The sequence below is a fragment of the Pleurodeles waltl genome, chromosome 1_2 (genome assembly GCF_031143425.1).
Source record: "Pleurodeles waltl isolate 20211129_DDA chromosome 1_2, aPleWal1.hap1.20221129, whole genome shotgun sequence".
Classification (NCBI taxonomy): Eukaryota; Metazoa; Chordata; class Amphibia; order Caudata; family Salamandridae; genus Pleurodeles; species Pleurodeles waltl.
The window spans coordinates 168,603,471-168,630,519 of record NC_090437.1 but is presented as its reverse complement, the minus strand read 5'-3'; the positions used below and the strand labels follow the sequence as shown (position 1 = coordinate 168,630,519).

The 27,049-nt window shown below is 43.4% G+C and overlaps 1 protein-coding gene across 1 annotated transcript in view; it reads right to left on the bottom strand.

The window, feature by feature from the left end:
- Nucleotides 1-27,049, bottom strand: part of LOC138298954 (zinc finger protein 248-like) — a 117,468-nt gene that overhangs the window by 71,116 nt on the left and 19,303 nt on the right. The window contains exons 2-5 of the mRNA XM_069236916.1: nucleotides 21,765-21,891; nucleotides 19,626-19,736; nucleotides 12,584-12,697; nucleotides 11,986-12,087 (exon numbers count right to left, since the gene is read on the bottom strand). Of these exons, the coding sequence (XP_069093017.1) occupies nucleotides 11,986-12,087; nucleotides 12,584-12,697; nucleotides 19,626-19,736; nucleotides 21,765-21,891 (454 nt within the window). The remainder of the gene's footprint in view (nucleotides 1-11,985; nucleotides 12,088-12,583; nucleotides 12,698-19,625; nucleotides 19,737-21,764; nucleotides 21,892-27,049) is intronic.

The window sequence follows — 27,049 nt, the reverse complement described above, 5'->3', positions numbered from 1 at the left end:
TTGTAGATACACCTAGAGCACACAGGGAGTCAATCCAGACTCAGCTTTCTCTGTGTCCTTAGTGGTCGGAGTCTATGTTAGAACTTCACTCTCTTACATCAGAGGGTACATTGAAGAACACAGTGTGTGTAGTAGGATATAGGGCACCCGCAACTCATTGTCATAGTGATTCATTTGCGGCAGAAAAAGCAGAAGGACATGTTGAAGGAAGAGGATAAGAATGGCAAAGTCCTTGCATTTCAGCTTAAACATTTGCAGGCTTCAGCAGAGGGGCCAGGGATACAGCAGAGGCAATGGCCAGGGCGGGCAGGAAAGACCAAGAGGTGGCAGGCAATGGGCCACGCCCAGAGGATGAGTGTAGGTATTGTTACAGTAAGGGACACTGGGTGAGGTCTTGCTCCAAGAAGAGGAACAGAGACTCGAGACCTGATGGGCAGAGTATACCCCACCCATCAAGTAAGCAGTTTACCTGCCCCAATGTACCAACACCAGAACCCCCCTTCTTCCCCCATCCACCCTGAGTTACATAACACTATGATGCCTTGCTATGTGTTGGAACCCCAGGACCCTCAGATTATCAGCATCATTGACGGCACTCCTTATGAAATACTGGTCGACACTGGGGCATCACTCAGCTCTCTGGGGGTCAGGCAAATATGGCCCTCAGATGCTAACACCATTGTTCAGGGTTTTGCTAGCACCCCAATGAGTCTCCTCCTTGCTTAACCTCTCTCTGTCTCTTTTGGCCCTATCAAAGACAGACACATTTCTTCTTGGCCCTCAAGCCTTAGACAATCTGTTAGGCCATGGCTTCCTCTGTACAATGAGGGCTACAATTTATTGTGATCCTAAAGGTATGCATGATTTTCTCTCAAATAACAGAGTGCATAGTATTTATTCTATACTCATCATGAAGATGCTGGACTTGATGCTGATCCTATTTGGACAGTGTTCCTGTTTGACTATGGTCTACACACCAAAATGAAATTGGACTGTTGAAGTCCCCTTGCACTGTTCAAATTACTTATTGTACTGACATCCCCATTTCCATGAAAACCGCAGTACCCTTAAGCATTATTATTGAGTTGGTTCTACTGAAGGGCATTTTGGTTCCTTGTATTTCATCATGTAACACTCCTATACTCTCCTTAGAAAATCCAAAACCTTTGCCAGATGCTACCCCACACCAATGTTTTGTAGGACCTTAGAGCAGTGAACAAATTTGTCAACCTGCAACCCAGTGGTCCCCAATCCTGCAACTATCCATGCCACTATCCCTACAAGTGCACCCCACATTACCATCATGGACCTTTGATATGCCTTCTTCTTCATCCCAGTCCACAGGGGCCTACGTCCAGGCAGGTTTGGGGTGTTCCACTCCCTTAAAACATTAATTTTGTAGTAAATAGTTGGGTAAAAGTGCTTTCAGTCGGGCACAGTTAGGTGTCTGCTGGAATTTAACCTGGATTTTTACATGCACAGAGAGACAAAAATACACACACTCTCTCGTCTATGTTTTGAAGGCCTTAAAATATGTTGATTACTTACAAACACTTTACGTTTTAAGGACCCCTAACACTCACCACTCCTCATTCTTTTTTCACTGCCCCATAGGTCTCTCTCATGTGCTGCTTCTCATATAACACATTTTAACTTTAAACAAGTGTCCCTGTGTGATTGTTGGGAAATTTGAAGCTCATCCCCCCCAAGCACCCCCCAACCCCCGAGAATCATACTGACCTGCCAGTCCACCATGATTCTCAGTTCCTGTTTGTGGTCACTTTTCGAGAGGTGCCAGAGTGGTTAGATTAGCCCCACCATCATTTACCTAGATACTGAAGGAAGATCTGAAAGACATTGAGCTCCCTGGGGACTCTGTTTAGACACCATCATGGATAATCCTTTGTTGATCAGTATCTCTGTTGAAGTCCCACACTAACAAACTGTCAGATAAGGCCCATGGTAGTGCCAATGCAGATGCTGCTGCACGCCATGCAGTGCTGGATGGGGCGCCTGCCACATTCCCTAACTTAGGTCCTTTGCGGATACCCTTATCATTCAGTTTCAGATATCCTAGCAATGCAAAAAGCAGCCACTCCAGAGCTTATCTTATACTGGACTTCACAAAGCTGTACACCAGACCCTGCTTCTCAACTGTATGTTTCCCATGACAGCAGGCCAGCCATTACTTCAGAGTTCCAACAACAGCTTTTACATGTGTTCCATTCAATGTAACACATGTGCAAGGTGGGAACTGCAAATGATACTGAAAAATTGGTATGTCCCCAGTATACATCAGATAGCTAAGGAAGTGACCCATAACTGCATCACATGTATGAGAAATAACCCAGGAGGGTGCTGAGGCAGCAGGGAGAAAGAGTGAGGCAGTGGGCGGAATGAGCGGAGTGGCCAATACAGCATTTGCACGTTGATTTAATTGACCTACAACCCTCACAAGGCTTCAAACATGTACTAGTGATGGCTGATAAAATGTCAGGGTGGCCGGAGGCCTTCCAGTGCAGAAAAACAGATGCCATTACCAGAGCAAAGCAACGTATGTACAAGTTTACTCCTCATTTCGAAGTCCCAAAATCTTTGGACTCAGAAAATAGCCCACATTTTGTAGCTCACTTATTTAAACACATTCTTAAGTGACTACGAGGTTCTCAGAGTCTGAAGACTCATCATCTCCAATCTTCTAGTAGTGTGGAGAAGATCAATTGACAGATCAAGATCAAACTGGCCAAAATATGTCAAGAGAAAGCATTCGAATGGCCAGATGCTCTTCCCATGGTGTTAATGAACATCAGACTCAACCCCAAGAAGAATTATGGGCTAACTCCCCAAGAATTCCTTATTGGGAGACCATTTCCACACCAAGAGTATTTCAGACTGCTCTCTCTTTTTCTGTTGAGAGGGAAAGAAAACTTGGTGTAGTATTGCTGAAGGATGCAAAGAGCTTAGATCTTGCTAAAAGTGCCCAACCTCTCCTTCTTGCAGTCCCTGCCCACAACCTGCGGCCAGGTGACTGGGTGTGCATTAAAGAGTTCAGATGGAAGGACTGCCTTGAACCAAGGTTGAGGTCACCCTGCCAAGTCCTGCTAATTTTCCACACTGCGATCAAGGTGGCTGCACGTCCAACCTGGATTCATCTCACTCATGTTTAAAGGAGCTTAGCACCACCTGATGTGCCTGAGTGAAGTAGAGACAATGGAATCTCAAAGTAAGGTGATAATCTTCACCTACAAAAAACTAGATGCAACAGGTCACCATAGGGCAGGTGTGGGAAACCACCCCAGAAGAAGACAAAAAGGACACTGCAGGGAAGGTGTGGAAACTGCCTCAGAAACCGACAACGGCAGACCAGGATGAGAAGCAGATGACTACAAATGAGCAAGGAATTACCTTTACCAATACTTGATGTAGTGAGACTGAACACTGCATAGACCTAGCCTATGTAAACAAACTCTATGAGAACTGAATTTTTACATGTAATAGTATTTAGTTTATTACCACAAAAAACCAAAGATGAATTGGCAGGACTGTGTTCCTCCGATGGATTTGGCATCTGTCTGTGTTACTCCTTAGTTGCAAAGGCCAGCCTTGCACCCTTTGATCAAGGTTCATGAGCAGCTAGATAAGACTTTGAGTCTTGAGAACAGCTGGATTTGTATATATCAGTCAAGGTATCCAAGAGACCTTATAGGGCTGTACGCTTCTCCTGTTGAGCATGAGAGTATACAAAAGAGGAGGTGTGCCATGTTACTAACGTCGCCTGGACATGTAGTGAGAGTTAGGACAGTAGCAGCTCCGTTGTACCCTGGAGTCCAATGTTCAGGCCCAGTATGAATTGTCCCCCTTCCCTGGAGAAAAAAACGACACAGGACAAGTTTCCATTGCGTTTTCGACACCTTTCCCTGGGACACAATCCCAGCGTCCATCGCTTGGATGACTTAGAGCAGGATAAGTGTTGTAGGCTGCTGAAGTTTGATGTCATTACAGGGAACTGGGACCTGGAGGAGAGAATTTGGACCAATGTGATTGGGCTGCAGACTCGCAACTATACAGTTTATTACAGGAACCTGACCATGGAGGTGGACACCATGCTGGTGGCTCCTGATGGGGCTATAAATGATCCCTTGATTGAGGCCCAGAGTCACAGTGCTATGCCAACACAAATAGTTTACAGATTCCTGGGATTCTCTCTCTGGTCAGCACAATGATCCTATGCTACCCTGGGTGAAGATGCCTGGCCTGAAAATCATGTGGGAAGACTACAGACGGTGCAGTGGATTCAGTCACAATTTGCCAGAGGGGATAGGACTCTTTGCTGGTGAATATTAAATAATGGACACTCAAGTGCAAAGAGGCATGTATTTTGTGTGTGGCAGTAGGGTCTATAAGGTGATCCCTAAGGACTGGGAAAGAACATGCTACATAGACTACATCACACCAAACATCACAGTGGTGCCACGTATTCCGACCTATGAGCCTCTGAGAGGCACCCCAATAATGGAAACATGACAGAACGACTTTTTGAAGAGCCTCCTTGAGTACATCCCTGACTTTATATACTTAGAACGGGCTGTCGTTAACATCTCCGCAGAATTGGCCATTGCCTTCAATGCCACACAAGATGCCATTCGGGTTGCAGGTGGAGATTAACTCTGCAGTCGCAATGATGATGCTAAACAGCCATGCTCTTGATTTATTAATGTCTCAACAATGTGGTATCTGTATCCTAATTAATGAAAGTTGTTGCTAATACATTAATAAGTGCAGAGAAGCAAACATAGAGGCTTCGGATTTGTCTTGGTTATGGTCTTGGCTGCCTGAAGGTTTTTACAATGCACATGTATTAGAGTTATACCTCTCTGTAGTGTTTTACTACTATATGATTGTGATTAAATAAATTAGTTCTATTGTTATTGTGGTTTCAATTAAATGTATTCAGTATGTGTTACAGACATTTTTTTAATGTAGCATCAGTCTCTGCCTAGGCAGCGTCTCTGGTTGCACCTTTTTCAGCAGGGGTTCTGCCTGTAGTAGCACATTAAACTATATTTCTAGTTCTGTTTACTGATCACATTGTTGGGAAGGATTGTGCTGGACTCTGTTTCCATTGCTACCACACGTGTAATAGTTGTTGCCTTTTTCCAGATATACATGTAGAATATACTTTATTGATACTGTACCTCCTTCCTATTTTAACATCTGTCTTTGGAAGCTACCACAGCAGGAACCCTCTGCCTTTATTTATGGACCTCTTTTTGACTGCCATCCTTATCCTGGTGGACTCCAGTCATCTATTGTTGCACTCACCTGACCTTCATTTGTGGCACTCCCCTGCCCTTTTCCCTAGCACTAACACGCTCCACCTCCTGTGTATCCCCTGGCACCCACCTGCTTTTCATCTTTTCTGCACTGGTATGGGTCCAGGATGTACGTAGTAGTTGTGAGAATGTGGTGTGTGCTTTGTGAGTGCTGGGGTAAGAACAATACTTGCATGAGTTCAGGGTTAGTGATGTGTAGATGCAAGGTGTGTAGTATGCCCATGGGAGTCCAGGCCATGGTGTATGCCTGTGTAAGTGCATAGTGAGATCTGTGGCCATGTGAGTGCCTGGTGAAACGTGAGCCTACAAGTACAATATGAGTACAATGTGAGAGGTGTGTGAATGAAGGCAGAGTAATGTGCCTGAGTGACATGCCTGTGTGTAAGTAGTGTGCCCGAATGAGTGCACGGTGAGAGGTGTGCCTTTGTCAGGACTGAGTGCAGTATTTTGAAGCCGGATGTACTAGCATTGCAAATGCTTATTCTTAATCAACTAGGTGTGCAAGATAATTAAAGTTGCGGCCCTGCAGATCTAGTGGAAGCTACAGATGCAATCTAAGCACAACGTAAATTCAAAACTTTGAGGATGCATCTCCAAGTGTGCTTCAGAATAATGCACTTAACAATTTACATACACAGATCTGGAAGCAGAGCTGTATGAGGATTGCAGCAGAGCTTGGTTGATCCATGCTGGGTTAAATGGTTAAATCACAGCAGAATGCTGAACACAGACCACCAAGATGCAACTACGCCATGTCCAAAGTGAGTTTATTGTCTGACTGTCATAGGGCTGTGACTTCAGGTATGAGATTTTATCTTTTGAAGGTGTGGTTGGATTATGCCTGTAAATACCAGCTTGCAGTGGGTGTGGCTTGAGCCTGTGGGTCCAGAGTGCCACTACAACCAGAAACTCTTTTGAAGAACTCATCTATGTGAAACAAGAGCTTGAAAGGTTAGGATGACCTGTTTGGGTAATGGGTGTTTGGGTTTCACTGTAACACCCATAGAGGTAAATCCAACCAAAAACAAAATATACTAGGTCACTGGGTGAATGTCACTGCTGCTCAGTACTGTGAAGGCTAATGAGACGTAACTGAAAAGATCACAGTAAGGTCTCACTCTGCTTAACCACAGCAGCATACAGAAAATGTTACATAAAACAACAGATTCCCTATACTCCAATAGATGTCAGGTGGTATCTACAGTACTTCACTTAAATCCCAAACCTACCTAGGCATTTAGCGCATAGGCTACTGAACTGATACTCTTTTCCAAAGTCCCAGGGCACAACCATAGCCACTTGTGTGTATTTGGCCTTGAGAATTATTTTCAGGCAGCATCTAGCATTGGTAGGTTAACAGAAAGACAGTCCCAAATGTCTGTGTGTCAGACTATCAGGTGCTAGGGGCCAAGGAGGGCAACCAAAGACACTGGAGCAGCACTAGGACCACTTGCTGATATAAAAGAAAAGGTGAGTAGATGAATTAAGTCTGAATGTTGATGTGGAGTAGGAAGTCCACTGGGTGCCTGAGGTCATGCACATAGATAGGACCAATGGAGAATTCTAAACAATATTCTGAGGAACGTGTGGTCACTGAAATTCAATAGTCTGTAAACATGAAGGCGGATCACAAAGAGGCAGGCCCCCTGAAATCACTGATACAGATGACCCACCTCCTCCTGGGAAAAATGGATCATCAGCAACCAGGGGTCCGTCTGATAATTACAGTGAGAAACAAAATGTATCTGTGTCATTTAAATTACCAGCAAATAGGATCCACCACACCGATGCAACAACTTAAAATGCCCATGGCTCTTTGAAACTACTGAAATTGGTCAAAGTTTGGTGAAGTGCCAGAAGGCTCTAGAAGGTGGTGAGGGAATTGTACAACTAGCCAGGAGTATAGATTAGTGAAACATTTTTTGAGAGCATAGGAAGATCAACTATACTTTTCTTGTCAGTCTAAATCTCTTCAGGAATCAGGACATCCCTTTCCTTGAAAAAGAAGAGCAGCGCAAGGTTTATCTTTAATGTGATAGTAGAAGACTCCACCTTGTGACCCTAAAAGCCTTGAAGGACATCTCTGAACCCTAGGATGTTTAAGGGAACTTCCTATGATACTGCCCCACTCTCATTTTGCCTAGGACATTCAAAAATAGTTAGGATTAGCTGTAAGAGACAGATTCAAAAACTATTTTCTGTGAAGTATCAGGAAAGGATGCATCTGGTACCATCATGAAATTTGGACTACTTGGGACTAAAGATTCTTCTGTCTAGAGGATTCAGAGAAGGAGGGTGGGTGTAGAGGCCTCCTCACGTGATAGTCTGGAAATAATAAATACTTCCAGGCAAGAAACCTGAAAACTATCAAGTTAGGCTGATAAGGGATTTTTGTGATGACTGAATCCTCTCCTCCCGGAAGAAAGGAAATTAGGTGATTGTACGGGCCATAGGGTTATTTGAGAATACTTGTCACGATTTGAGCTCTCGTTTTCTTCTGCTCACAGCTCTTGCTCCTCTGAGGTGTCAAGAATGCCACTGATAAAGAAATGGCTATTTTCTCTGATGGATCCTTAGAAAGGGCTGGAGACTAGGCAGGGTTGAGTTGAACAAATCCTTTAGACAGATGTCTCCAACCAGTTGATTGCGAGTTACCAGTAGCTCCCAGACACGTTCAGAGTAGCTTGTTGCCCAGAGTTCATTTTTAAATAAGGACCGGGCCACATTGCCCTTTTAAATTTAAGGGAAGTCTGTTTTGCATTATTATCTTCAGGTTAGCAGGGCCTGATAATGAGCAGTCCTCGGTCAGATTTATGAGTCAGGCTGCAGCTGGGGCACAGAGGTGAAAAACTGAAAAAAAACGAGGTATTTAACTCTTAAAAGTCGTTGCCAACTCAATATTGGGGTGTGAGAACAAAATTATGTTTCTGAATGCTGCTAAAATTAAAAGCATAAGTTACCTTAATGATTAAGTTAACTTCGTTTTCATTTTCTGCCATTTCAAAGTGTCCCCTCTACAGACAGCAGGCTTCTTGCTTTCATTGCACAGTAGACACTGTGCCATATGTAGAAGCGAAAAATACAGTGTTTTTTTAAATGGGAGAAATTTGAAGTGCAGAAAACTGTTACATAATTTTAACATTTTTGGAGAACATTTTTCTGCACTTTAAATTTCTCCCATTAAATAAATACTTGTATATTTGTGTTATACATGTGAAGGTGCCACATATAGTGAAAAGTATATCCTGTGCCACAGGTACGTACGACACAGGCTCTCGGTCACCCATACACACATATCCCATTCATACTCACACAGGTTTATATATCCCCCAAAGACCACGCTCTTACTAACACACATGGCAGCCCTGCCATAGTGCCCCTAGTATTTTGTTCAAACCATAGTATTTGGCTCTATGGACATTATGCTTAAAGTCAATGAAGCTGGCTGTGGGGATGTCTGGTAAGAATGTGTGAGTTGTTTAGCCTTCAGTAACTCACTATGATTTTCAATTATCAGAAGTAGCTCTCACTACAGAAAAGGTTGGAGATCGCTGAGATGCATTATACAATGAGAAATGTCCATAAATGTGCATGACTTGGGGGAGGGGGGGGGCGCTAGTGAGCCCACGGCAAGATGGCCGCACAGTAGCACAGTTCTGCCAACTGAGCTCTAATATCCGTCCATAATCCTACAAACAGGCACCCATCCCACCTGCAAAGGGATGGCCTGACGCGCAGGGGCCCTAGTGAACCTGCCTATCCCCAGAGAGCAAGAAAATCGGAGTCACAGGGCAATAGGGCCAACCCTGCATAGCTCTGTATGGTGCAGCTTGGCGGAGCCTAAAATGGCAGCTGAATAGAGAGTTCAGGTTTGCGGTCGGTGACTAGCGGGCCCCAGAATATTATGGAGTTGGAGGCAGACCAAGGAGCAGAGCTTGGCTGTCCTCGTGGCTGCGGCTGGGGAGAGGTGAGGCACGTTGCAAGTGTGGTGCCTGTGGAGCAGCTGGTGGTCACGGCCAGACGTGCCTGGCTGTGTGGCACTGGGAGAGGCCACACTCTTCAGCCTTGATTGACAGTGGCTAGTTGTGCAGCTGCGCAGCCTGCGGCCCCAGGAGTGCGGGTCCCCCTCAGACCGCACTGTGGAGTGGTGCTGGAGAGAAGCTGTGAGGCAATGAAGAGTTCTGCATAAAGCCAACTGACGGAGCAGGGGTCGCAGGCCAGACAAAGCGGGGCCTGAAGGCAGTGAGAGGTCTTCTGCAGGCCCAAGATGGGGGCCTGCATTGGAGGTGTTGCTATGTGCGCAGCTCTCTGATTCTCTCCTGGAGGCCGCAAATTTGCTAGCTCTTGGAACCTGAGGTAAGCGCCCTAATGGATACCCTTGAGGCCCTATCTCCAACCCTGGCATGGAACAGGAGAGGCGTCTGTGGGGGAGATCCCTGCTGGGGTAGTAGCGATGTGCTAAGCACAGCAGGACAGATCTGCTGATGACAGGAAGACTGTACTGTGAGCACTGTTGTTGTATGGACTGAGGGGACCCTAGGATATTGCCCCCCCCCCCAAAAGCTGGTGGAGCCAGGAGGCCCATGCTGAGTACTCAATCAGCGAGACTTGAGCTGGAATGGCACATTGCTGATGATCGTACCCTCTGAGCTGGTGAGCCTGAGAGACACCCGGGGTGAACAGTTTTATATAGCAAACCTGAGGATGTGATCAGCACCTGTTAAGAGACACATGCCCATCCCTGATACGGGCCGCTTCCCACTGCTGTGCTACATACGTGCTTTGCCCCGTGCCCCTGCTCCCTACTGGAACTGATCTGAGCCACTGTGCTGCAATGGGGAAGACAGATAAGCATTAATTGTCTCTCACTTTCGAGGCCAGACGTCTTCACAGATCTCAACCATACACTTTCTCTGACCCTGACCAGGACTCCCCTCCTCAAAGGGCAACTGCGCTGGAAGCAACATTGTTAGCTATGCAGCAAAGCCTGCAATCTATAGATGGGAAAACAGATACTCTCAATCTATGTATGGACTATATGGCGACCAAGCTGGACAAGCAAAACTTGCAGATAACTAAGGCGGAACAGCACATCTCCACAGCCAAAATTGACCTACATACGGTAACATTTAAGTGCCTCAACATGGAAAAGATCCTGGCGGGGATTCAGGTCACAAATGAGAACTTGGAAGCGAGGCCCCGCAGGAACAACCTGAGGATTACAGGGGTGCCCGAGGCCACCAACACTGGTAAAATGGAATTTTCTGTGGAATCCCTGATTTAAGAAATGTTTGGCCTGGAAAACATGTTGTCTGTGCTGGAAGTCGAGAAGGTATATAGATCACTGATAACTGCTGGGGGCGTAATACTGTACTCATTATACTTCTGGACATTTCCCTAGAAGTCTCACAACTATGGAGGTGTTTTACACTGTGCAGCTTGTTATCTGTGAACTGAACTGCTTGGAGCCAATCAGATGTTATCCCTCAAGACAGAGAACATATGCCTTACTTGTATTGTATTTAAATGAACCTGGGTGGATAGCCAAGGATGGTTAGTTAATCCGAAAAACAACTTAATTAAACATCAGTTTTATAGGAGTCAGCATCTTAGAGCAGCTGATCACTGAACCCAATGTGCTTTGAAAGGAAGCGTTTGTAGCATGGATGGAATAAAAAGTGAGTAAATTAATATAACATGGAATTAAACCTCACCAAGCCAGGTATGTAATGTAAAACTTTCTGAAACACAAAATAAAATGTAGAGGTTGCAGTCCCTTCTGGTCAGTGAAAGATTAGGGTCATTAGACAAAGGACAAAGGTAAAGAAAATAAAGAAACTGGGCAACATCACCCGCCCAAATATGTCAGTGCATGGCCAGATTTACCGCTCATACTACCATGGGAATTGTGGTAGTAAACACTCGTTTGTCACAGAGAAAATCAAGATGGAACGATTTTTTAAAATGTTATTTTGACCCACTGGATTAGACTGTGATTGAGCATTACTCAGCAGGACAAAATCAGTCGACAGGAGGCTCAAACACAAGTGTCACTTACAGGGAGGAACTCTTGTTTACTGACGGCATACATGGGGTTAATACATTTGAAATATAAATGTGTTGGTTAAACCCCTAAATTCTTACCTATGTTAAGACTCTGGATTTCACTATCAGTGAGTGTTAGAGAGATTTTTAAATTGCACAGGGCAGTTAATAAAGATCAATGGCTCACTGGATACCCAGATGACTAACTGAAGAGACACATACTGATGTCTGTCCACAAATGTATGTCTATGCCACTCGCTCCTGCTTGAAAACTTTACCTGTTGTGACACCCTAGCTAAGTGCCCCTAAGCCTTTTAATTTAATTAAACTGGCCATTTGTTTCGTAGCCCTCCTCTACTATTTTACTCTCCTGTTTATCCTGTACAACTAGCCAAAAGCTATGGTCAAACTACAACGTCATGGTCTGGCCGTAGAAGCGATGAAGCCTTCAAGAAGTTGGTGCCCCCGTTCACGTGCCTCATGTGCAATATTGGAACCTGGTCCATTTCTCTCTTTACTCTACAAATGTAAGGATTCCAGGGCAGATAACCAAAAATATATATTGATCATTGGGATTTTCTTCTACCCATGCAAACCTCTCACTTACTTGAGGAATGATTAATACTCTCTCTTTTCCTCTGATAGTTCATGTGACGCAGCTTTTTGTCTTCGGATGCTAGGGAGAAGACTGAACTCACAACAGGAAAACCTGTTTTAAAAAGTGAATAAATAAGATTTTAAAGATCCATGATAAATATTATGGATATTACTTACTAAACATTCTAGAACAAACCCGATCTCCGAGACCCCATGCCGAATTAAAAGTGGCCATCTCCCCCATTCTCACCGACCAATACTTACCCTCTCTGTCCAAGTTTAGGGTTGAGGTGGAGGAGATGTGGCATAATGGCTGGAGCTGCCAACTCTCAACATCCTGTGATTCTGAGCTGGGCAAATCACTTAACCTCCTCATGCCTAATAACACAATCTGAAGTCTGGCTCTATTATAAAATGTCTGGTGCTCACGTGAAGGACTCTTAAACCCATGGATAGTTTGCGCTACATGAAACTGCAAAAATTATTAATAATAAATAAAACTGAAGCTAATACAACAGGTTGTAGTTCTGAGTTTAATAGAGGGGAAAGCCTCATACAACTACCATTCAGCATTCAACTTACTTGCAATGTCCAATTATTAAACTCACATGCACTGGAACGGTTACGGATTTCAGTTTCCACTGAGCTGCACTCATCTCTGCAAACTGAATCCTCTTGTGTGATCCTGAACAATATGTCAGGATAGACTACTGGGTGAGAAGCTGCGCAAAGAGACAAGAAACAATATATATTATTGAGTGTGCAAGAAATCACACATGTGAGATCAGAAAAAGAGCAGACATAAACTTGACTTTCAAGAAGGATCCAGATAAAACAATCTGATCCTTTTTCTCCCTTACCCGAAAGAGGCATGAAAAATGATCTGCAAAAGTCATAATCAGAAGTCCCGAGTTTCATAACCAGAACCTGGAAGGGAGTTAGGGCAGTCACCCAATCCTCCCACTTACCCCCTCCCCACCGACTTCTACCCTACGGCTTTTTGGGCAAGGTGGCCAGTCTAATGGCTGCCCTGCCATCGGATTGCTGGATATCTGTGAGGGCGACATTAGTAGAGATATTTGTTACTAATGACCAGTGGAACCTTCCTCTTTTTGTTGTTCCTGAACACCAATCAGTTAATCACGGAGCAGTAGTGTTTGGGCAGTGGGCCTTTCTGTTATTTACATTTAGCTTAGTAGATCGGGTGTCGAGTGTTGTCAATTTATGTGTAGCAAGCTAGTGTGCTTTGGCACTGGGTGAAGTGTCAGTCAAAGTGCTAACAGCTCTTCATGGGCTCCGGGAGGCGTAGGTGCGACAGCCAGGTAGCCCAAGAGTGGAGGGAGATGGGCTATAGTACACTCTAGTCAGTTGACCAGGTAGGCAGCGTCCACAGAGGCTGGTGGCAGCAGTACGTCATGCTCACCACCTTGCCACCCGGTCACAGGTAGCTGGGGGAAGGGTGCGCAGGGTAACTCCAAAGCCAAGAGTGAGCTGGCGAGGTGAGTGAAGGTGGCAGGAGCAGGCCTCACCCCCAAGCAGGTGCGCATGAAGTGAAAAGAGTCGCACAGAGCCGATGTGGCTGACTAAAAAGCACTTGCAGAGGGCCAGGAGGGGCTGGTGGAATCACTCAGTTGCCTAAGAGGAAAAACGGAAGGAAAGGGGGTTGAGGTGGACTTAACAACATCAGGTGGGAAGTCTCAGGTGCGCAGATAAAGGTGGTTCAGACACACTAGTGCAGTGCCGGCAGTGCCAGCACAGGAGGTGACGCAGCTGCAGTGCAGACCAGGGAGTAGCAGTTGCTGCATGAAGTGAAGGGGGTAGCAGTTATTTGGGGGTTGAGTTCTCCATTTCATTCACGATTATTATAAAACAACGCTGTTGCCACCTGAGGTGCCATGTGCTACATATTTAAAAATTCGCATGGAGACCATAGTCACAGGCAGTACATTAAAATATTAGGAGTAAACAGATTTGCATCAGAAAAGATCTAGTGCATGAAAAGAAGAGCAGGGAATACAGGTAGGGAGAGACAGAAAGGAGTAAGCAGGAAAGTAGAGTTTCAGGAGTGAAAGGGAAACTACTCTTAGATCATCTGCTGGGGAGAATGTGGAGCCTGTACAGATCAAAGACAGGGTAGTGGGAGAGGTTGTTGAAAGTGAGGCGGGAATGAAAAGAGGCAGCTGCCAGGAATGGAGGTCAAGAACAAGCAGGTAAGGGCATAAGAAAGATAAAGGGTGGTTGGTACATGAAGAGGATAGAGGGTGCTATATATTTTGCCTTACGTGTGCCTTGGGAGCGCCCCTATATAGTGTACCTGCTCAATTACGGACTGAAATCTTAGGCTCTATAAGTAATTCCTTGTTTGAAATAACTAATGCATTTATGGTCATCAATCTGTGCTACATTTATCATACAATCTGATAGTATGTTTCTAGTTAATATATTCATGTATTCATTTAAATGATTGAAAGTCATAATGGCTTTAAGCTTTAAAATGAATATGCAAGTACATTGTCATGGTATTTCTCCAAATTGACATCAAGAGTCACAAGGTTTATTTTTCTCAAAATAACTGGCTTGGATTGTACTAGTTAGATGTTCATAGCATTCCGGGCACAGAGTTAGACTTCAACTCCAGGCTAAGTATAGAGCTGTGCAGTTACTCATGTAACCGCACCAAGGTCACTGGCTAATACAAATCCTTTCAAATATACACAACTCATGTTGTCTTCAAGACAGGAAGTCTGTGGATTGTGGAAAATAAAATGAGTTCCGGTATGTATGTGTGATGACTATATTTAAATACTAAAACATCATATGACAAGCGTTTTATGCTACAATTAAGCTTTTATTGACCTTCAACATGCACTATGGAAAATGTTGCCCATTTTCATAATTTTCACATTCTGTGTTGTTGCATTTTTTACAATTGTACTAATTTCTGCAACATTACTTTTCCATTTATTCTGACTAATTCAGCGTAGAATAGAGCCTTAAAAATAACTGTATTTATTGTCTGTGTGCATCTGTGGCAAAAGGCTGCAAACCACGCAATAATAAATCAAAATGCCTGACACTCCCTGACAGGTTCTGTTACATTCATAACACTCCCCTCTCACTAGATCATTTAGAGAAGTGTATGGTCTATAACATGTCTATTCCTCCTTCGTAAGTTGCCAAGTTGGTACATACGTTTGCATGCCTAAGGGCAAAGGTGGATCTACTAGGTCAGTGGTTCCCAACCTGTGGTCCGGGGACCCCGCGGGATCCGCTAATCTTCCTCAGGGGGTCTGCGACTGCTCAGAAAATTAAATAATATTAACAGATTAGGTCCCCAGCTTTCAGTAATGACTAAGTGGGGGGGTCTCCGGGTTCCAATAATGATTCCGCGGGTATCTGCCGAAAAAGAGAATGGTGGATTGGCAGTCTCCTAGCTGCTCTGGTATTACTAAGCGGCTCAACTCCGATTTATAGTGGAATGGAACCGTCTGTTCTCTGAGAAGCACTGGACCTTTATGGACCAATCTGTGGCGGGTTCTCACATATGGAAGGAGGTTTGGCTTCCCCATAAGCATAGTGCTTGAAGCCTGTACTCTTCCCCGGAGCAAGCTCAACACTGCAAGTATGGGACTTCATAGCGATCAAGGCAGGCCTAACGACCTTCCCTTCCCCTAGGATCCTGATCATAGCCAACCCTGCCTTAATCCCTGGGATGCAGACAGGACAATTCCGAAACTGGCCAGATGGTGGCTGCAAGCGGGTGGGGTCCCTCTTTGATTCTCAGGTGCTTATCCCCTTCGAGCAACTAAAAGCTGACTATTCCTTAACTGACTTAGATCATGTCCGATGTCTCCATTTTAGTCACTGGGTGACTGGCCCTGGGACTCACAGGGAGCGGGACTACCCAAGACACCTTTGAAAAATGGATACTCCTTAAATCAGATGACACGCCTTATATCTGTACTGTATGCCGTGTTGGAGAGGGAGCAGACTTTAACCAAATCTAAAGGGCAACTTTGATGGAAAGAAGAATTGGGAAGAACCCTATCCACTAAAGCAGTAGTTCACAAACTGTGCGCCGCGGAACTCTGGTGAGCTGCCAAAACCAGCCAGGGGCGCCAAGGTCGCCAAGATCACAAAACTATCAATGCTGCACAGCAGTGAAGTTTTAGCAGATCGTATAAACAAACTTGGGGTTCTTATTGGAGCCACTAGATGTCAGTATTAGCACACACCCAGGTTAGAGAGCTTAAATTGCATGCATTTAGCAATGAAAGGTCAGTAATGAAAACTGCATCTACCAAAAGAAAGAATCAGGGTTTTCTAAGAATGTGATTTATGACCGTGCAATGTATTTATATGTTTTAAGAAAGCATTGCAGCGAACATCGCAAACTTCAAACATGCAAATAATGCAAAGCAGTTTAAGGCTCACTTGTTTATCATTTCATTCCTGAAAATTTCATATCCACATCCCTGTGCAACCTTTGCAAACTCATTTGTATCTTTGATCATAGTTCATACACTCTCTAAGTTGCATTTTTTCAATCTTCAGTGATAGCTTGCCCAAAATATATTCATTTAATCTTATCTGTGTGTGTTTTATAAGATATTATCAAGTAGTGGGAATGTTTCAGAGGCTGCATAGCTTAGTGAATTCAGTGCTCACACCTCAAATGTATGGTGAGCTGTAGGTCACAAATTTGAGTCCTGAAGTCGCCAACTTAGCTTTTCATTCTTCCAAAGTGGATAAATGAAGTACTTTAAAGTCTCCAGTCACGTAAAAAACATCTGGTGTCCTGTGGCATAATGAGGAACCGACGGTTGTGGAAAAATGTGTTGTCTCAATTAGTATTGTAATGGGGAGCCACGGCCCACGGCTAATTTGTCAAGGGAGCTGCGGGTCAAAAAAGTTTGGGAAGCACTGCACTAAAGAATCGGCAGTTTTTTTTTTTTTACAGAGTACAACACTCTGTGCACAATATAGTTAGCAGTGAAAACGGCATATATAATTGTTGGGAAGTGGCCTTAACCACAACTCCGTAACAACAAAGTTGTGGACAACGAAAGTGGAACAACGCTTTCGTTAACCACGACTACGTTGCTTGGTGCCTTAACCACGCATGTGCTGAATCACGCACATGCGTGGTTAAGGCACAGAAGAAGGGATTCGGATGAGAAGGACAACGTGATCAGTCAGGTAAGTGGGGCTGTTTTAGGGGTGGGGGATCTGGGTATTTTTAGTTTTAGGGGCAGGGTGGGGGGTCGTGGTATCTTCTTAGTTTTGGGGGTCAGGGTGGTTTGGCGGGGGTCGGGTTATTTTTAGTTTTAGGGGCGGGGAAGGGGGTCGGGGTATTTTTAGTTTTAGGGGCGGGCTGGGAGGGTCGAGGTATTTTTAGTTTCAGGGGCGGGGTGGGGGGTCAAGGTATTTTTAGTTTTAGGGGTGGGGGTCGAGGTGGTTTAGGTTTGGGGCGGTGGGGTCTGGGCATTTTTATTTCTAGGGGTGGGGGGTCGGGTATTTTTAGTATTTGGGGGTGTGGGGTTGGGGTGGTTTAGGTTTTAGGGGTGGGATGGGGGTCGGGTTATTTTTAGTTTTAGGAGCGGTTTAGGGGTGGGGGAAGGGAGGTCGGGTATTTTTAGTTTCAGTGGCAGGGGTGGGGGGGTTGAGGTATTTGTAGTTTTAGGGGTGGGGAGTCGGGCGGTTTAGGTTTGGGGGAGGGGTATTTTTAGTTTTAGGGGCAGGGGTGGGGGGTCGAGGTATTTTTAGTTTTAGGGGTCGGAGTGGTTTAGGGGCTGGGTGGGGTGGCGGGGGCATTTTTAGTTTTAGGGGCAGGGGTCGGGGGTCGTGGTATTTTTAGTATTTGGGGGTGGGGAGTTGGGGTGGTTGAGGTTTTAGGGGTGGGGTGGGTGGTTGGGGTGCTTTAGGTTTTAGGGGTGGGGGTTGGTGTGGTTTTAGGGGCGAGTGAGGGGTTGCGGTAATTTTAGGGGTGGGGGTTGGGGTGGTTTTAGGGGTGGGGTGGGGGGTCGGGGTGGTTTTAGGCTTTCGGGTGGGGGTTCGGGGTAATTTTAGGGGTGAGGGTGGGGGTTGGGGTAGTTTAGGTTTTAGGGTTGTGGTGGGGGGTTGGGTCTGTTTTAGGGGTGGGGTGGGGGAGTTGGGTTGGGGTGGTTTTAGGGGCAGGTGGGGGTCACAGTAATTTTAGGGGCAAGGTGGGAGGTTGGGGTAGTTTTAGGGGCAGGGTTGGGGGGTTGGCATGGTTTTAGGGGTGGGGTGGGTCGCCGTAATTTTAGGGGTGGAGGACCGGGGGGACGCAGACTGGATCCATGCATGCTGTTCACTAATGCCTTTACCAGGAATGCCTTTACACCGAAAAATCGTTGTTAAGGCATCCGTGGTAAAGGCATTTGTGGTAACAACGCGGTCTTTGTTCTGACCTTGTTGTTCAGGCATGCGTTGTTCCAGCATGCGTTGTTCCGACATACATTCATAATTGTTTGCTATTGGTATCTAACCCAATCAAGACTGCAGCGGTGGAAGGCCAGAAGCTCTTAGGAGAGTTGGCAGGGTTGTGGTAACATTGAGACCCACCTACACCTTTCATGGTATTGCCCAAAGCTCACCCGATACTGGGAACAAGTCCTGCATGATATCGACTCTGCCTTTAACACATCCATTCCAAGGTCCCAGCCAAAACCATTCTGGGTCTACTAAATCCTCTGACTTACCCACTACACTCTAATAGAGGTAGACAAACGGCTCTGGCCCTGGGTGCAGCACAACAGGTTATACTCTCACTCTGGGGCACAGACAGAACACAAGATCATACCTCCTGGTTGCAAAGGTTGTGGTTCATCTTGGGGATGGAGAAGTTGCCCCTAGATTCAGAACCTGACTGCACTCAATAGGCGGATTTGTGGGCACCCTTCATTCACCTACTTTCGTCTGAATTCCGGGATTTGACCTGCCCAGCCTATTTGCAACTACTCCGCTTGATTCCAGTTATGATCTCGCAGGAGACCATGTGTACTTCTGGGTCCTCTGTCTTCTACATCCACGATCTGACTTAGTATTCTGCCAATGATATTGACCACTCAGCTACTATTTGAAAGGAGAATTGGGGGTGTAGGGGGGAACGTTTTTTTTTAAAATGTAACTTTTTTTTTTAACCTGCCTACCTTGCGCTGCCGGCCAGAGGGCTGTAGGCAAAAGCTATGTACAATAATGTAATCGTTTTTATGCTCTCGAAAGCAGCCAGCCCGTGGGGTTGTAGGCACCATGCTGTATAATGCTAGTGAAGGCGGCAATAATAGACAGAATTGTTCCTTAACAACTATAACAGTTGGTGGTATACTGAAAATAGCTTTCTGCAATGTTTCAAAGTGCAGGGCAGGTGTTGTATTGAGGCTTCTGTAGGCCCAGCCTTACAGCTTCACCATAAATTGCCACAATAGGGCAACGGTTTGGAACAATGTCCCAAAAATTGTCATACTGCTAGGGAAAAGGAAGTACACAAATTGCAAATTAATCTTTTGCTGAAGACTCCAAAAATCATTTGACTGGAGCTGTGAAAGTTAGTTGCAGGAAATAATAATGTATTTCAATTATTGAGTAGCACGCTTACAGGCATGCAAATAATTAAAAGATCCTACTTACATAGGATGGCATCTTTAATGTCTGTTCTCTCTGGATCAAGGGAATCTTCAATGCATGCCTCTTTCCCTTTATAAATCTTGAGCAATGTATCAGGATTGACAATCTGATAACCTGTTATTTAAAAAAAAAAGAGCACATTTCTATTAGACTTTTCATTCATAAAGTGGCTGCATGAAAATGCACCCTGGGTCCTGCAAATATGAGCTTGTAGGGGGACAGGAAAGCTTTCTGAGAAATGGGTAGGGTTTTGTAAAGATGGAGGGCACCTGGTTTGCATTGTCACTGAAGAAGTAATTACGTGAACTTTATGAGGAGACATTGGGATGTGGTAGTGCCCTTTCCAGTTCTCTTTTACGCAGAAATGCACCCATGTGTCACCCATGAGTCACCTCACATACGAATCATGGCCAAGGATAAATAGCTCAGTTGCCTTTAGGGAAGTGACAGAGTAGTTTGATAGCATCCTAATCTCTTCTGCAGAGCTTGATCAGGGCCAACAAGAGCCCTCACCTTTGTGGTACCAAAGAGGCATTAACTACAAGACAGGAAAATACTGCTTGCTTGGCATTCTGCACCATATAGATTTCCATGTGTCTTCCCACTGCTTTTTAAGACTTAACTCAGGACCATCTTATATACAACGAGAGATAGACTACGCCCTCAAATATGGAACACGGACATGCACCTGGAGAGGATATACACCAATAAAGGTCCAACCAGGTGCACACATGGATTCTCTCAAATCAAGTTTCCCATCCTTGCCTGACACAGGGGCACTAAAATGATGGAAATGTGGGGAGTCTCTTGTTATTGCATACCAGCAGGGAGACACTGATATTGAATTCCTTTAACAGTCTCACCCACCCACAGAGAAAAAAGGGGCTCGAAAGCGAAGAGGAAACTGCACTTACCAGGACTACACAGAAAATGTATCCAACAAGCAAAGCTCAGTTCTTAGACACTAATAAAGGGAATTCCAGAATTAAAGTGATGTGAAGGGAATTCTGAAAGTTATGTGCCAGGATACCACACTTCAAGCAGCATACGAATCCCCCGTGGCCAGGTCAGGACACTGGCACCTTTATCTAGATAAGAAGAATGTACTGATTTCATTGAGTAAAGACACAATAAAATGAAATGATGTAGCCAGTGTGCACAATCAAGGGAGTTCTTACACTCCTCAGTTTCTGCATGAGCCCATGTAACAGATGGACCCTACTAAGGTGGAACCTCATCCTCTCACTAAAAATGAGCCCCAGAAAGTCCAAAACATTTAAAAGCTCAAGGCTTCACCTTTACATTACAAGCATGCACAGACTTTCCCATGTACTCTCTGTCTCTCCTCATGTATATTAACTTCTTCAGCGGAAAGGTCGGAACCATTTGAATAGACTATTTCCTAAGTCTGATCTTCCCATTGCTACCTCATGGCGGCTTATGGACTCAAAATATACTGTATGTACCACCAGTTGGATATAAAATTGTTGTTTGGATAGAAGAGAAATTATAAAAAAATGAAAGAATGCATATAAAATAGAAGGTGTATTTTTATGTGTTGTTGTGTATTTATGTACATGTATTTCATTTTCTTATAAATTATGTCAATGACTAAATGTATACAAGGAATGGTATGGAATGTGACCTCTATTATATAGTAAGAATTAAGAAATACACACGTGTTTAAACAAAGATGTGGGGTGTTACTGTATTTTAGCTGAAGCTTTGGAACAACATTAACAGTTGTGCAAACAAATTAATTTTGTCTTGCAATAACACAATGTTCATGATTTATCCCTGTGCTTTCCATCTTGCGTAATTATGGTATAGCCCAGGGCCATTCAGGTTTTAGAGGCATCCCCGCTTTTGTGTTGAAAGCAAATGCAGACCACACGGACTCAGGACGGTTATACATCTCTGAACCTGGTAACCTTGGCCTGCCATTGACAAGGGGCACCTTCCCCACCTTCTCTCAGAAACTAGAAATAAACTGTAGACTGGTAAGATATGGTATACTGACTGTGCTTCACTAAAGAGCAGAGGACGCTTCTAAGTGTTCCTATGTACTAAGAGGAATTTGACATTGGAGTCAATAAATATTAACATTCAGCGCAATGTAATAGCAAACACCTATGAATTTACCCAGCGAAATTAGGGCTTGGTGAATTTCTTTCATCACATTCTTGTAAAACTCCTTCTGCCACCTGTGCAAAAGCTTCCATTCCTCTTCAGAGAAAAAAGCAGCAACCTCGCGGAATTTGACTTGTGCCTAGAACAACAGATTTCATGTTAAAATCCAGTTACTTCCCTCAGCTAAAAACATAAAATGACACTACGTGGATTGATAACATGACATTTATGATCACCTTGTCCATAATATCTTCATTCATTGCCAGCACAATGTTATTAAGTGCTTTCCAGCAGGAAGTACAATAAAATGAGCCTCTTAATAGTTACTCATCACAGACAGGTTAGCAGTCCAGCCATAGCTTACAAGAGCTTACAACTAGATGGCAAACAGAACACTCACACCATATTCTACAGCATGACAGCTTTCAACTATCACTAACATCACTCAGACAACAAGTGAAGGAATAACAATGTTAAGAATACGCCTTCCACTTCAAAGGTTCTTCATAAACCTCTATTAGGTTCCTAGCATGTTTATCCAACTTCCTAAGGCAGGGAATCGATTGTAACTGACCGCATTCAAATCTCCCCCCCCCCGCTACCCCCCCCCCCCAAACGCTTGACACTGCCTGGAATGCTGTGACCTCAAAGTGATTCCAGCCAAGTGATCTAGTGCAAACCACAACACATTTCCCTCACTTATAATATCATATCAGAATACAAATTAAAAATCAATATTAACATATTAAGCTTCTAATGAAACAAATTACATCATGGAAATCATATGTTTACAAAAATAAAATGAAATGAAACATATTATATACAAACATTCACTTTATGTATAACAGTAGAGGTCCCCTTATTTAATAAAATCCTTCCATTCATAACTTAATTAAGTCTGTAGTTTGTAACTTTCCCCATTACGTAGTCCTTCTGCCAAGTAGGTGTATCTCTCTCTCTTCTTAACAAAAACTCTTTATCATCATTCAGATCCTCCACCCCATGCCCCTCTTTAAGCATAGTTCCAGAACCAACCTCATTTAGTTTTGTTAATCTAGATATGCTCCAGACATCCTGAGTCTACAATTGCGACATTCCTTTTAAGAGAAGTTATCACAAAAGGAAACATGAATTTTGAGCGGCCCTTTCTTATTATATTAGGCCTTTTCACTAAAACTCTGTAAATGACCTGAAACTTTGATTCATGTGCACAATTCTTAGCATCGTAGTGAGTTTTATATTTATTTTGATGTTCCTTCCTACGCAGAACAAGCTATTGATTTGGAAAGTACACATTTTGTTCCCCACTTATTTTTAGCCACACAGGATTGAATTTACAATGTGGTTTCCTTGTTTTAAGTGAAACAAATGGAGATATAGCAGTTACAATATTAGGAGTGACACAGTGTGCCCAACAGGTTTCTCTCAACATATCTTTTGGGGATGTCCTATTCAAGAGCGCACGCTGTGCACAATATTTTATTGTCTTATTCATACTCTCTGCTAAACCATTGGCTTGAGGAGAATAGAGGGCTGTCTTGAAATGAGTTATTGACAATTCTTTAAGAACATTTTTCATTTCCTGGGATACAAACTGTACCCTATTATTAGTTAAAAGAGTTCTCGGAACACCCTCCCTAGGAAATTCTTCTTTAAAAAAAATCGATTACTATTTCAGTGTTTACCGTAGCCACACACTTTGTGACTACCCACTTAGTCTACCAGCAGCATAATATATTGCTCATCAATGGCTAGATGATCAAATGGTCCTGCTATACCTAAACCTAACTTACTCCATAGCTTCACTGGAACCTCAAGAAGTGACAGGGGAACTGTGTGAGTTTTCTTTTGTCATTTTTCGCAAAATGCCAACAATCCTTTATCACCACTTCAACCTCTTGATCTATTTTTGGCCACCAGTACCATTCACACAAACAAGCCTTGCCCAAATTTCTCCCTAAATGTCCTTCACGAGCCAAGGTAATTAACTTCTGTCTCAAAACATCAGGCGGTACCGCCGTTTTCCCCTTAATACTTTCCCATCACTAATGCTAAGTTTGTCTTTTACACAAAGAAATCCTTCCACATTAGCTGGTCTATCTTTCTTCTTTGGCCAATCATTTACAATGAGTTCTTTTAATGTAGATAATTCTAAGTCATTTGAAACAGCATTATCCCACTCTGTTTCCTCCAGGGCTGATTCACATACACAATCTACAGCTACTTCTTCACACACATCTACACTCTGGTTGATCGGCAATCTAGAGAGACCATCTGCCATTGCATTCCCTCCTCCAGGTATATACTCAACTGTTTAATTATAACTGGTCAATCTATCTGACCACATCCTGATCCTGGAGGATACTTTCTCCATCTCCTTACATAAGAACAAACGAGTAAGTGGTTGATGATCTGATCTGACCACAAATGGTCCCCATAAAAAAACTTAATGTGGATAACTGCCCAATATACACCTAGGGTCCCTTGTTCAATAACTGAATAACGCTCTTCAGCACTTTTTAACAAGCGAGAAGCAAAAGCTATCCCCTTCATTTCACCTTTCACCATTTGGGCTAAAACTGCACCCAAACCATTCAGACTGGCATCGGTCAGTAAAATTGTTTTCCTGTGAGCATCAAAATTCTCCAAAGTTGGTAATTTTCTAATGCTACATTTAATACTGTCGAAAGACTGATCACATTCTTCAGTCCAGCTGAACTGGGCACCTTTCTTTAGCAGCAACCTCAATTGTTGAGAAACACTAGCAACATTTTGGATACATTTTGAACAAACTTCTGCCAAACCAAGAAATGATCGTACTTGGTCTTTGTTTTCTAGTTTGGGAGCTTCCACAATACTGTTTGCCAAATCAATTTTTTGACTTATACCTTCACCTGAGATAGTTGGCCCCAGATAAGTTACAGTGGATACTCTGAACTTACACTTTTCCTTTTTTATCACCAAGCCTGCATTATGTATTCGCTCCAACAACTTGCACAATATTTCATCATGTTCACATTAGTTTCATCCATAGACCAAAACATCGTCCTGGAAAAACAAAACTTTGTCCAACCCATTTAACACTTTCTTCATGACAATCTAAAAGCATACCGCTGCAGAAGCCAGTACAAAAGGCATCCGGATGAACCTAGATGCTCCCAAAGAGGTTATAAATGATATTAATGGCCTAGAATAAGAATAGAATTCATCACACTGAATATCTTAGCATCTTTGAGTAAAGCCAGAGTTTCAGAAATATTCGGTAATGGTTGACAATCAACTCAGATGTTTCTATTTAATCCTCTCAAGTCGACAGACATACACATCTCTTTACCCTATCCTTTGGTGCTTGAACTAGGAGTGTCAACCACACTGAGCACTCAATTTTTCAATTACTCCTCTTTTATTTTTTTAAATTCTTGTTCGAGGGGTGCTAACATCTTATGAGGAACTTTACTTACTTTAGACACACATGGTATTGCACCATTCTTGAGAAGAATTCTATGTTCAAGGTTCTTTAGTTACCCTAAATCATCTCCAAATACTTTAGGAAACCTAGAAACTATATCATCTGAGAATCCATTGTTTGCCATTAGTAAAACTTCCTGTTTGGAATTTGGATTTAATATTATCCCCATGTCCTTTGATGTTTCCAACCTAAAAGTTATCTCCCCTTTTCGCTAGATAACCTTTCCCAGTTGTTTCACGCTCATCAAATCAAATTCTCATCACGAATAACCCAAAACATCGATTTTCTTGCCTCCGTACCCTTCAGGATCTATATCTGGTGGTAGTAATTCAATTTCTCCATTCCCAAATATTGAGTTCCTGTGCTTTGTCACAAATCATCCTGTATGGTGATCCTGAATCAGCAAGTACAACAACTTTTTTACTACCCACCACAATTTCACATTTTAGCATTTCAATTGGATTTGTATCCACACATCTATCATCCTTTATAACTCAAAATAATTTTTTCTTCAAAATGTTCTTCATCTACATACCCTTGCATAGTGTCATTTATAACCACATCTCTTGCAGACTGCTAACCTTGAGAAACATCCAGGACTATTGGAAAGATGTCCTTCGCTCCCACACCTAAAACATCTCACACCTCCACTTTTTGTTTATTTTAGAGTATAATTTTGAGAAAATTTCTTCTTAAATTTTTTATGTCCCTCCTTGCTCTTCATTCTTTTATGTTTGTCTACTCTCTATCTGCATTTCTACCCACTCCCCTTACTTCATTCACTGACTCATCCACAAGCATGCTGCCTTTTTCTTTTTCATCACGCATTTCACGCATCCACATACTAGTATTATCCATACCTTCAACTATAGCTATCATCTCTTTCAAAGTGGGATTTTTTCTAATATTTTTTCTTGTACTATTACTTTGTTTGTGCACCTGACAATCTGTTCTCTGACAAGAGAATCAGTCAGTTGTTCAAATTCACATGTTACAAGCTAATGTTTTCAAGGATGGAACACACGTGCCAATTTTCTTCTGTTTCTCTTGCACTCTAGTGAAAAATTTGTGCCTTTCCAGTGTCACATTAATCTGTGCACAAAATGGTTCTCCACCATCATTATAGATATGTCAAAAATATTGTCTGGTTCACCCTCCCCATGACAACTAATGATTTCCTCCAAACTCTCATACACATTTCTCTCTTCTATTCCTAAATTATGTGATAACACATCTTCTTTTCAAACTGCCAACAATGTTTCTCCCCCAATCACAAGTATGAATCAAATATCTGCTTCCATCTTTTTCATGGCAAAATAGGATTCCCCTTATCTGAAAGGAAATGAGGAGGCTCAGACATATTAGCGCCTGCCATAATGTCTGAATATTTGAATTGTTAGTAACACTAGAAGTACTTTGGGCTAACAACTTACTTCTCTGTTGTTCAAAAGGACTACAGTGTGCTGATCACTGAAACGAAGACCAGCAAATAACTTATATATACATATAGACAAAAAAAAGGAAATCATGCCTCATTTATTGTCAGCAATTAATTAATATCAACGGTGTACAGATCACCCATCAATCTCAAAGGTGTGCGGGTCACCGCTTGTTGCCAAGTGAGCCGCGGGAGAAGGATTAATCAAAAATGGGTGTAGGCATTTATGATCAAGTTTTCCTTTGTACGTAAGGAACGTCAGACGGAACGTCACAGGCTCACGCCATCATAATTGTGCTCGCAGACAGCAACAAGAGCACACCTCTCCCCGACTCAGTGCCTTCAACCAGCTGCACATGCACCAAGGTTCCGCTCACACCTCGGCTCAGT